The sequence below is a fragment of the Micrasema longulum genome, unplaced genomic scaffold (genome assembly GCF_059751315.1).
Source record: "Micrasema longulum isolate JH-2025_06_02 unplaced genomic scaffold, ASM5975131v1 h1tg000549l, whole genome shotgun sequence".
NCBI lineage: Eukaryota > Metazoa > Arthropoda > Insecta > Trichoptera > Brachycentridae > Micrasema > Micrasema longulum.
This window is the reverse complement of record NW_028277745.1, coordinates 377,291-390,537: the sequence shown is the minus strand read 5'-3', so window position 1 is coordinate 390,537 and position 13,247 is coordinate 377,291. Positions and strand designations below refer to the sequence as shown.

At 30.4% G+C, this 13,247-nt stretch overlaps 1 protein-coding gene across 3 annotated transcripts in view; it reads left to right on the top strand.

Annotated features, from left to right (window-relative positions):
- The window catches only part of LOC148280700 (ral GTPase-activating protein subunit beta), a 47,600-nt gene that overhangs the window by 18,698 nt on the left and 15,655 nt on the right, over nucleotides 1-13,247 (top strand). For 2 of the 3 annotated variants that reach the window (XM_088227978.1, XM_088227976.1), the window contains 7 exons: nucleotides 136-210; nucleotides 3,677-3,842; nucleotides 4,483-4,692; nucleotides 5,208-5,386; nucleotides 9,291-9,425; nucleotides 11,347-11,481; nucleotides 12,932-13,159. In XM_088227978.1, coding sequence (XP_088084104.1) covers nucleotides 136-210; nucleotides 3,677-3,842; nucleotides 4,483-4,692; nucleotides 5,208-5,386; nucleotides 9,291-9,425; nucleotides 11,347-11,481; nucleotides 12,932-13,159 — 1,128 coding nt within the window. The remainder of the gene's footprint in view (nucleotides 1-135; nucleotides 211-3,676; nucleotides 3,843-4,482; nucleotides 4,693-5,207; nucleotides 5,387-9,290; nucleotides 9,426-11,346; nucleotides 11,482-12,931; nucleotides 13,160-13,247) is intronic. The other variant, XM_088227977.1, reaches the window with a different exon arrangement.

Genomic DNA, 13,247 nt, shown 5'->3' with positions numbered 1-13,247 from the left:
GTGTGAAGTGCGAACCAACAGTCAACAGTGGACATCAAAAATGTCAGAACCTGATGCCTTTCAAAGTGACCGTTGTTAAGACTAGTAGAGACATCCCAAGAGTGTGATCTAACCCTACAATTTGTTTACTTACAGAGAGAACTGAAGGAACACCTCCCCCTTCATTGCCAGATATGCCATTGGGTCATCATGTTCAAAATTATCAACCAGGTAATTGTAAATAAACTACAGGTTGCCCGGATTTCCATATTCTTTTCTCAAGATCTATCTGTTCTGTGTTTGTTTATTTGAGAATACCACTTTCTGAGTATTTTTCTTTTATTATTTTCTTGTATTGAAATTAATCAATTATTAATTATATCAAAAAGTAATAATACCTCTATTTTTATCCACCTTTTACTAATGAATTGCTTACTTTATTCAAAATGTACACATTATCGAATAAAATTATATTTTGAAAAGAAACCAAATTACAAAATCTGTCAAAATCTATTCTATTGTCTTTTCTGTGCTATGCTAATATTTGCTATCTTGACGCCAATACAGAACTCATAGATCGTCTGGATCGTTTGCAGAATCAAAGCATCTGTTTTGTTTTCAATATCAAAAAGTATGACCATGTATCTCTCTTTCGCTCCGAACTCAAGTGGCTTCGTTTTTATTAGCGCATTAACTTTCAATCTCTGTCACTTTATAATATTCTTCACAACCCTTGCGCTCCATGATATCGTGCTGAGAATTTCATTTACCTTTCTAATCATGGTCTTTTGCTTCCCTCTTCTCAGGAGAGAACACTTTCCATTCCTCGTCATAGCACATAATTTTTTAGCTATTCCTTTTCCGTTCAAGGTGCTAGACTTTGGAATAAGCTACCCCTTCATATAAAAAATGCACCTTCTCTAGCCATCTTCAAGAAACGCCTGAAACAGTACTATATAAAAACAGTATATTGTTAAGTGTCCTCGGCACGGATAACCTCAGTGAGGTCACATTATTTTTATTACTGATCACTGTTTACAATGTGAAAAAAAATCCTGAGCTCGCTGTATTTAATTGTTTTTTTTAAAATATATATTTTATCCCTTTTCTTATCTTGGTTCCTCTTTCTCTCTCCTTCCAAACTCATTATCTGATTCCTCATCCTTTAATATGTATAACATAATGTACTTATTTAAAGTTTGTGCAAGCTTTATCTCCCCATTAAAAAAGCTGCTATTATTTTTAATTAATTAGGGTTTTTTTTTTCATGTATGTACTCTAAATATATATTTTCATTTTTGGTACAAATTTTTGACCATCTCTTCTTTTGATCAGTCTGATTTTTGGTTGGCTGAAAGATATTGCTTTTAGCATTAAGTCCGCCAAAGTACTTATTTTTTGTACTTGAAGTTTTAAATAATATTTAAATAATAATAGTTTTGTTGTCCCAATCTTTAAAACAGGTGATAATACTAATATAAAAAATTATCGTCCTATCTGTATTCAATCTACAATATCAAAACTTTTTGAGTCATTAGTATTGGATAAAATTTATCCAAAATTACTAGATTTGATAGAACACAATCAGCACGGTTTTGTGAAGGGTAGATCTACCGCCACGAATCTACTTCTGTACCAAAATTATATTGTAGAGGCATTTACTAGAAAAAAACAAGTTGACAGCATATACACTGATTTTTCGAAGGCATTCGATAAGGTGTCTCATAAACTTCTTTTAAGGAAATTACAAGCGTTGGGGATAGAAGGTAAATTGTTGGAGTGGTTTTCATGTTATTTACTTAATAGAAAATTACATGTTAAAGTTAATTCTACAAAATCACAACCGGTTTACGCTTCTAGCGGCTTACCACAGGGAAGTCACTTGGGACCAGTACTGTTTTTACTTTTCATAAATGACTTTGTTTCCATTTTTGAGGATGTAGAAGTTGTCTTGTTTGCAGACGACATAAAAATATATAAGGAAATATCAAACGTTAATGATTGTAAAACACTTCAGTTAAACTTAAATAAACTAAATAGTTGGTGCATACAAAATAATTTGTTTTTGAATGTAAGTAAGTGCAAATCAATTACTTTCTGTCGTAAAAAAAACCCTATTATGTATGAATACACTATAAATGATATATTGCTCGAAAGAGTGAGCGAAATTAGAGACCTGGGTATAGTGTTTGATGTAAAATTAGATTTCGTTAATCATATTAACAACATAACGAACAAAAGCATGAAAACATTAGGTTTCCTGCTTCGCACTGTCAAAGATTTTAATTCACTTAAAGTAATAAATATTTTGTATGTAGCACTAGTTCGCAGTCAGTTAGAATATAATTCCATTGTGTGGTCTCCTCTGTATAAATTACACATTAAGAACATAGAGAGAATTCAAAAAAAGTATTTGAGATTTGTAAATTTTAAATTAAATATTCCCTTAGATAACATAAATTACACGTATTTATTAGACACTTTAAATTTAATTTTATTAGAAGATCGTAGAAAAATAAATGACCTCCTTTTTTTATTTAAAATTTTAAATTCGGAGCTCGATTGTTGTGAACTCCTGAATCTCATTAACTTCAAAATACCTAATCGAGTCACTAGAAGTACGGAGTTGTTTGCAACTATGAGTACATACGTGGGTACTAACTATGCACGACACTCTCCGATTCCGCGTTTACATTCCTTAGCCAACAAATTTACTTGTGAAATAGACATTTTTAATACGACAATTATTAATTTTAAAACGTTCTTAAATGCACTGTTTGAAGCAAATTATTAATGTCGTAATAAAACTTTCTTTTTCATACAATTCTTTCTCTGTTTTTGATGTGTTTTATTATTATCTTATCTCTTTCTGATATTAATTTATCAAATATTTTTGTGTACCGTATATTATATTATTTTCACACATATACTTACTGTTAACTAATTTTCATTACTTGTTTTTAAGATTAATTTGTTAATAACATTTTTTTTATACGTATATATGTATGTGTATATATGTGTGTATATATATATTTAGAATTCTTAACAAGTTATTTACAATTTGTTTTTTAATTTTAACATTGTTCTTATATTCATATTTTTAATCTTTTTTTTTTTATGCAAAGTTTCGCTTTTTATTTTGCATTGCAGTTTGCTTTTTATTGTTTCTACATGTATATAAAATCTTTTTTTATTTCTTTTAATGCGTTGTGTATTTATAAAATTATTACTTTCTTTGTTTGTAGTTACCTGTATATTTATTTTTACACTTATAAATATATGAAAATGTATTTATTTTTTTGTTTGAATTCTTTACAAGTTACTTACAATTTGCTTTTTAATTCAATTACTTTTATTATATCCATATAAAATTATTTTTTCTTTTTACTATGTAAAGTTTCACTTTTTATTTTGCATGGCAGTATGCTTCTTATTGTTTCTAAATGTATTGTTTATCTTTTAAATTTTTACGCACTATGTTTGTACTTAACTGTATATTTTTTGTAAATGCCCCTTGGGCGTATTGTAAAATTAAATAAATAAATAAAATAAAATAAATAAATAATAAATAACAAATAAATACATAAGCAATAAGGTATAAATCAATCAATATAAATGAATGAATAATAAATCAAGCAAAAGTATATATTTTTTTTTGTACTGCTGGAAATTTTTCAACTTCTGTTTGAATTTTTAGGTCGAGCTGAAGCTTTGGGTGCTCTATGTCGGGTATTCTGTTCAAAACAATCGCGCGAAACAGTTCTTGCAGCCTATTATGCAAGATTTTATATTTCTGTGCAAAGGGGATTGCAGGACCCAGCCATTGTACCTAGTGTACTATTAAATGCTTCGGACATCTTCAGGTAGATATTCCTCATATTATACAACTACCTATCTTTACTTATTTATTTTTAAATGTTCATTTGAATGCCTATAAAGAAAAAAATTTACACATTATTAACAATGCTTTGAACTCCAATACAAAATGACAAACGCTCACCTTATACTGGAGTCCTCCACCTTATTGTCCAAATTCTTCTCGCAGGCAGGCTTGCTTTGATGATGATTTAAATTGGTTCTTGTAACTTAAATAATCGTGCCCCATGACACAATACATTTGTATAACTTAAGCTAATAAACAATTGCCCAGTGCAAGGGTCTAAAATTTACTAATGCGGCAGCTTATAAGTGTGTGGCATGTGTGTTGCTTATCAACACACATGCACAGTTGCTACATTTTGATCAGAGTTCAGGAGGTATATTAAAATTATTACTTACCAACCTTAGTAGTAAAATGTAGCGCAACCACCTTTTTTCTGATTTATGTGTTTTCTTATCAAAAATGGTCAATATTATATCAAAAGTAAATTCCATGCATTTAATTTGTTTGTATTTTATAGCTAGAAATTCCAGGAATATTTTTACACATTTTATAACTTAAGCCTTCGTGTTCCTTATTATTTTAGCTAAGCAAAGATATTTTAGTTGTATGTTTTTTTGCAGATTGGATCTAGATGGAGTATACATTTTGATCCCTGATTTTCTAGAAGCATTAGAAAAGGTGTTACCTGAAAAAGAATTAAAGTTGAACTCAGGAAATGTTGACAAGAAGGAACTTAGAAGAGCTTCAATCTCTATTCTTCTCTCACTTTTGGTAGTTCCTCATCACTTTCAAAATCTTCCCATTAAAGAACTGCCCGGAAACCCAGATAGGTACAATAATTATTCCATTTGCATAAATATGTTTTTTGGCAATATTTTTAAACTAAGTCTCATTACCGATCAATAAATATCCCTAAATATTTTTTTTTTTAGATTTTCAATCAAATTTTTAAAATTTGTTGATCTGGTAGTTGTATGTTCCAACCTGAAATGAAACTCGACAGCAAAATAAAACACAGCAAACATTCCTCTAAATTATTTATTTAATTAACAAAATGTTCATAAAGTTTTATTGATTAAAACACAATTCACTTTGTGATAAATTAAATACCGGCGAGTCAGCAGATCAACGATTCTGCTTCCTTTTACTTAAAAAAAAAAAAACATTTCAATTTGTTTTTGTGCAACTGTTTTGGGAGTGTAACTATTTTGAAATAGCTCTATAACCTATCAAATCTTGTTGTAAAATAATATTTAATTTAATAATAAAAATAATATTGAAAATAATGTTAAAAATAATATTAAAAATAAATTTTAAAAATAATAATATTAGTCTCTCTGAACAGGGGTCTTACTTTCGGTGATTTGAGTCAGCGAGTTTGTCTCCTAGTAATGGGGGCCGTACAGGCCGAGTGGTGGCCCCCTTTGGCTGTGCCCCTTCTGTCTGCCCTGTACCTGTGTGTTAGTCACGCCCCCGGAAGCACCCCCACGCAGGGCTCCTTTGGCCCTGCTCAGCCCCCCAGCGGTGAGAAATTAATATAATTTTAAAATACATACAAAGGTGATTGTATTTACAATGTATTTTTGGTATTTAAATTCCATTGTTTTAATTGCACACAATTAACGTTATGGATTAGTAAACAATATACAATTTGGACATTAAGTTTGTCCAAATGTTTGTAGACAATGACTGGAGCTAGGTAGTTATCAAGATTAACATATTACAACAGAGATGAAGAACGTTTTATAAAAGGGAATATGAAAATCTAGGGAACTACAGGACTTATGACCCCCCATTTGCTGGTTTAAGCGGCCACTTTACTGTAACTTCACCATTCTGCCTTTGTTTGAGCATCCATATTTTTCCAACTGTTGAAATTTGTGATGCACAATAACTTTCAAGAACTAAATTTGCTCCTGGTCAGCCTTGAAAATATAATAAATTTAGGCAACGCATCATAGAATTAAGAATAGTCCAGAAGGAGCGTAAAATCATATTTGAATACATCGGACTGTGTCCAAAAATCCCCCCACTATGCTCTTCTTTCGCCGCGCGCATTCTTGATTTCGCTGCGTAATGTTTCACGATGGAAAAAAATATAATAATAACACAAATGTAAGGTAAAAAAAAAGCACTCTGTTAATTTCTCTAAAATTGTATTGTGCACGTGGAAATATTGATTGACATAACAGAGTAGATAAGTAAAGGGTAATTGAATTAATGAACTTTAAACTTAAAATTTAAAACAAATTTTATTTTACATAAAACAGATATTTTTATATCATGTTAAATAATATTTGATGTTTTAAAGATAATGTCGGTCAAATGTCCACAACAAAGTTTTTTAATCTGAGGTCCAATTTTCATTAGTTCTCTCATTGGATGAGCAAAGTAGGGTAAAAAAAATTATTACCCTGGCAACACTAGCGAAATGTTCATTTAGTTTTTTTCGACAATCTGACAGTTAGAAAAATAATTCAATTTTTAAGTAATGTATTGGCTACTTACAATTCATTTTTTAATTACACATAAAATGTGATCCCATCCTGTTTCTTTAAGATCCTAGCTGTATTTCTACACTTTAAAAGGACACAACACGGCATTGTTGAATTCAAATCAGGAGTTGCGTACTGAACGACGTCTACAAAGAAACTAATGGGTCAAAATGTAAAACTACTCAGTCATGAGTAGTTAAGTCGCCTTCTGTTTAATGCTCGTATGCAGTTTCTGGACTATTCTTAATTCTATGCAGCGCATAAATGTCACAGTGTTTTTAGTATTTGTACAATTATCATAAAATTTATCCTAGTTTCTTCATACTAATTCTTCTTCTTCGTTTTTTATGGCCTTTTTACCTCCTAACTGGGGTGTTCTAGCCAGTGTCGAGTTTTCGTTTTTTTCTTTATTGATTCTACTGAATTCATTGAAGTGTAGAAACACATTTTTCATTTATTTATTTAACCGTAAATATATGTAATATAATTTAGTATTCTTTCAGAAAGGGATAATGATTTTATTATTACAGTAAAACCCCGAAACTATGTTCTCGCAATTCGCGTTTTTTCCGCAATTTACGTATAATTTTTGTAGTCCCATTGAATTTTGATTGTTTTAGTACATTATAAACCCAGTTTTACATTTTTTCCCGCAATTAACGTCGGAGAAATTTGCAATCTGCACTGAAAACTGACAGCCCGACAACTGAAGTTAGTGTCTATCATTAAACCAACTTTTTTATAGATATTTGTAATTTTAAAGACTTTTTAATATGCATGGCGAGCATTTATTGCCGCCATTTTCGTGTTTTTGACAACTCAAGAGTCTGAACTTAGTCTCTAATTCTCATACCAGCTTGTTGGCCGGAAAAAGTCAAAATCACTTCTGAAAACTAATAGCACAAGAGTTTGAAGTTAGTCTCTATCATTATACCAACTTGTTGGTAAGTTAAATCGATAATCGAAATTATTGATGCCATTTTCATGTTTTAATTGTAATTTTTAAAATGGTTTATTGTGTTTTTACGGACATTTTTTGTTTATGAATATCATATTCAAAAAGTTGCAATAAAAAATGGTTCAAACATCTCTGCGTAATTTTTTCACTACCCTATTTACATTTTTTTGTTGGTCCTTTAAAAAACGTAATTTGAGGTTTTACTGTACGTTTGAAAATTTCTTTCTAAATTGATAATATGTAACTAATATACACGCCGTTTCAGGGCCAAACCGTGAAACTTCAGAGGATCATTCTTAATGGTAAACTTTTTGAAAAATCCTAATATTTTTTTTCGAAAAAACATTTTTAAAAAATATATATATATTTTTTTTTAAATCTCAAAATGGAGTAAATCCTTAATTTCTCGGACTAGCATCCCTTCCACAAACCCCTACCCCTCCCCACAGCCGCTTTCTTTGCTTTTGTAGGGAAGTTTTAGGGATTTGTAGAAGGCTAGTCTCAAGAATTAAAAATTCATTTTATTTTAAATTCTTTATTTATTATTATAACTAATGGCCGTAGCCAATTTGTACAAAATTAAAGTTAAATACAAAGTTATGTAATATAAAGAAAACATAGTTAATTGTTATGGTTAAACTCAGTAAAAGTAATGTATAGTAAAAAAAAGAATAAAAGATTTATAGTTAACGAGTGAAGTATAGAAGAAAGGTAGTAAAAAAGGTTTGCATTTTAGGTTTGTAAATCTTACATAGGCACACATTGTTAGGCACAAAAATTCAGAAAAAATAATTATAAAAAAAAAAATTTAAAAAATGAGTTTTTGGAAAAAAAATATTAGGATTCTTTTTAAAGTTCACCATTAGGAATGTTCCCCTGAAGTTTCGCAGTCTGGCCCTGGTTTATATACTGTTTTTTTTTTTTTTTTTTTGCATTCATTCAATTTGTAATATAAATTAATTATTTACATCATGAATATTTTACAAATATTCTTTTTAGAGTAAGTTGTATCGTACCAATTATATTTCAGTTAGACTTCAAATAGGAATATTTTTAAGCCAAATTTTAAGATATTTTATCATTTTTAATAAAATGTATTTTCCAATAACCGTGTAAATTTTAAAAAGTGTGTCTTACATTATATTTAATCTATGTATTAATTCACATTTTATTTTTTGCTGTCTTAATTGAAGTGCTTTAGACATTGTTTTGTTTTTTGTTTGTGTTGTAATTTTTTTCAGTCACTTGCACAATAGTTTTAATAGAAAAATCGCACAATGTAAGCAATCACTATTCATCTACACTACACATAATAATGTGGAAATATCCTAAATCAGATTATTTTTTAACTAGTTTATTTTCCTTTTGCTTATTTTTTTTTCCAGTTAAAACTTAATGCTATCCAACAAAATTGTGCATTATAATATGTAGGTAAAAACATTTTTGTGACTTGAAAAAATATGACTGCTTTTTTCACATGTTTTTAAAATATTTTTTATAGAATTTAAAAATGCATTTGGTTGCTAAATCACTACACATTTGGTACAATGTCATACAACAACATGCTTGTTTTGGTGCAATATCGTGTTTTTCCATTATTTTTTTATATTTTAAATCCCTTAATGTAAGTATTTATCAACTTTATGATATTTTTTCACATTATTTATGTATATGTGAAATAACTATGTCATCCAAACAACCAAATTGATTCAATTATATAAATGTTTAGTATTTACATATTTAAAGATATTTTTATTCAAATTATCACTTAGTCCATATTCTGATTAAAATGGTATATTAAAAAAGTTCTTGGATTATAAACAGGCTTTGATCTGTGGCCAATCATTGATCAGTTTTGTTTGTATGTCATGTTTGATTATCTGTAATGTTAATTGTACCAAGTAACACAGTGTTTCACCTTTACCTTGTGGCTTTGCTTGTGTATATTTTGTGCCTTGTATTGTGCGGGATCCAGGAAGATCAGAAGGGGGCAGTACGAGCCACGGAACCAGCTCTGTGGACAGTCTACACGGTGCTCTATCTTCCATCGACGATTTCTCAAATGCTGATACGCTTTTAAGAGACATTGAACCATCAACTCACGGCTTTGGTAATTTTTTGCCCCATTTTTCGTTGTTTATTTGTTTACACTTGTTTTATTTATGTTTGAGTGAAATTTTATGTTTTAAGTATAGTAAATCATTCTACAATGTATGTTCTAAGAGCTCAAAATTCCCAAAAGCGTATTTTCACTACTGTCTGTTCATTATTACTAGAACTTCGAAATAAACAAACCAGCCGTTTGACATCCAACAGAGAATGGCGCATTTTACATGTATCATCTAAATCCACAAGGCACAGTAAAATGAAGGTGGTTTGACATTTATTATATCGTAAGGTAATTACTACACTGGGCATTTTAAAAATCAGCATTTTTGAGTTAACCATTAAAAACATATTTTTGTGTCCTCCTCCATGAATGCTACAAATAATAAAATTGTGCATTCAAATCATATTATTACATAAATGCATCATGACTCGTCTGTTTGTAGCATTCTTGGAGAAAGATTTAAAAATGTGTTTTAGTGGTTAACTCATTATCCTGATTTTGATGTTACCTACTTGTAGTAAATACCCCGCGATATTATTTTTTTAATTAACTCAGCGGCTGCTCAGAGGTAGAAATCTTGCAAAAGAAAATCAAGAGAAGGTTAGTCAGCCTCGTGGTGTACTAGTTATTGCGTACAATAAATAGAAAAGTAATTATAAGACAATAAATATCAATCCTCTTTATGTTATTTTATCACGCCATGTGGATTTTTGCCATGGTGTGAAATGGGCCAATCACGTGATATCACGCAGTGAGCTCGTGGTTCGCATGTATACAACAATCCAGTCTCCGTAAATGTACTTTAAAAAACACAGCATCACACCTGCAAACTGGCATCTCCTTAACTGTGCTGACATAAACTGGGTATGTATCATCTTATATCATATCCAAATCAGTGCTGTCTGCTTCCGAATGGTTTACTATATTTTAAGAATTATTTTCCATGTTTTGTTTGCTTAAAGCTTTGTCAGAACTCCATTGATTTGTATTTTTAATTTTTATGTCACAAAATAATAATTGTATCCCTTAAACAGACTTTTTGCTACTGGTTTTGTTGGTCTTCCCATAAACAATGATCATGGACAGTGGCATTTTTGCTTAACCCCCCCCCCTTCCCTTCCCCTCAATTGTTGGTTTGTATTTTCGGTATGAGTTTTTATTTCATTTGACCTTGAAATTGTAATTTAGATTGGATTGAAGTTTAACAAGACACTCTTAGAACCTATTTCTTTTATCAAAACTCTTACAGCTCTGCACGTAGTAATTATGTAGACCAATTGCGCAATAATTATCTTTTTAAAAATTTGCTTACACATTTCTTATTCATTTTTTTTTTAAATGAAAATTTCCCATATATTTCAATTTTGGGGTCATTTCTAACGAGTTGTAAATAACTCACTATTGGAAAATAGACTTCAAGTTAAAGTAGTGTGTGGTTCGAACCTCGGACCTCTGATCTGTGAGTCCACGACACTAACCACAGTACCACAACCCGAATCTATTATGTGTATGAAGTATTCCAAACTGGGTTTTTTTTATGTTTCGATTTTTCATTTTCTCGTTTTCAAAGTTGATTTTTAATAAATATCTTACATAATAGCACTGTCCAATTGCAAAACTTAAGTTTCTACTAAAATTTTATTTGAATAATGCACATTTATTACAAATTATGTAAGCCAAATTATTGTAATTTTTTTTTCGGGTTCCTTAATTACGTACATTAAAAATAAAATGCTCTTTAAAGTAAACATGTATCCCATAAATTTTTATTGTGACTTTCTTCCGATGCTTATTTTAACAGAAGTACATAAACTTGACACATTTTCTCAAATATCGTTTTCATGTATAATACAAATTAATTTCTTTCCCGAAAGTTTTAATCTGCAAAAATTCTTCTGATTAAAACCTTATACATATTTAGGAGCTGCATTGCTGGTACGAGCTACATACCTGGTGTGTCATCGACTAATATCTTCTTGGAAGTCAGATTTAGTGGTTTCTTTAGCCGCTCTGGAACTCCTGGCTGGTTTTGCTCGACTCCATAATAGTCGCTCAGGTATAGTAGGATTATTGTATCGCCACTGTGTTACATGACAAATCTTTTTTCCAACGGTATTTAGAAATGAGCATATATAAAATAAAAATTTCATACTTTGTTTATGTACAAAATAATAACAAAGCCTTCATAATATTAATAATATTTTTAATAATATTATCAGCGATACTTTGTGGTTATATACACTTTGTGGTAGTGGCCCAGTGGTAATATCGTAGATTTTCAATCAATTCAGTGACAAATTAAAACTCCATTATATATATTTTTTTAATTAGTTTATATTACATAAACTCACTAAAAAACCTATACATTAAACTTGTTTACTCTGCCACAACTCGATTCACATTTTAAGTATTATAATAAGATTTGAATGGTCGATTTTATAAACATTCTTTAAAACTTCCTTAAGTGCTACGAATCTTTGACCGTTCCTAACGATAACTGACGGTTGTGTTTTACAAACCAATTTTGTTCGCAGTCACTGAAGTATTTTGATCAAAATTCAAATTCTAGTATTAATTTCTATGTTTTTTCTAAGCAGTATTCCAATATGTAAAGTATGAAAATATACAAGATTGCTGGAAGGTCAATGACATTAGTTTTATTTGTATACCTAATACTACGTGTATAATCTTTGCCTAATATGCGATATAAAAAAATATAAGAGTAGTCATTAATATATAAGAAATAATCGCACATAGCTAATGAATTAAGTGGAGAATGAAATAAATAATTAAATAAAAATATGTCAAAATATCTGTCAGTGTCAAATATGACAGGCACTGAAGACAACGGATCATAATACATTTAACTGGCCGAAATCGGGAAGTAACCATAAAACGCCAGAATCAGCCAATATACCAAATATTAGTAAAAATGGTATCAAGCTTGCAAAAAATAATAGCAACTTGCTATTATTTTTTTCAATGGATATCTACTTTTTTAAGTATGTATAAATATGTAAACATATTTGTGTTTTAATTGCTTGAATGTTGCATGCTTCAGATATTGTTATCGGTAAGTTGATATGAGAAATCATATTTTATATCCTTAGAATAAAGTGTTACTGTGTGTTCTTTTCTTATTTACCAATTACCCACTTGAACTATTGAAATATTGAACAAAAAGACTACTTAATTGTTTGAATAATAATGTTGAACATTAAAAAAAAATAGGGAACAAAATAATATTCCATAAAACACAACAAATAGAACAGAGAAATCAGATAAAACCTATTACAAAATTTAAATACATGGAACATAATATTTTTAATTAAAATACAGAACAACCGAAATCACAAATACCTACATGCATGTAGGTACATATTTAGGAAGTTATTATGGCAAGACGATATAGACCTTTTTATTATGAATCGATTTTCTGTTCTGGTACCCGTATGTTTCAGTATGATTTTGAATGAAGACGTTTGTAATGAATTTTTGTCTTCCAGATATCCTGGAGTGCAAGCGCGCGGTGGGCTGGATCTGCGACTACATCAGCGCGCAGTGTTCGCGCCCCCCTCCGGCGCACTCGCGTGACGTACACTCGTCTGTTGTGGCCGCCTACCAGTGCCTGGCCGCCTGGCTGCCTGCGCCCTCACCCCTGCTGCAGGACCCCCACTGCCTGCACACTGTCATGGAGGTGGTAGAGCTGGGCATCTCGGGCTCCAAGAGCCAAGGTAACTGACTACTACAGCAGACAAACTGAAACAGGATGCTCATTTCGCACATCCGATAAAATAAAGTCATCGGATGTGCGATATATAT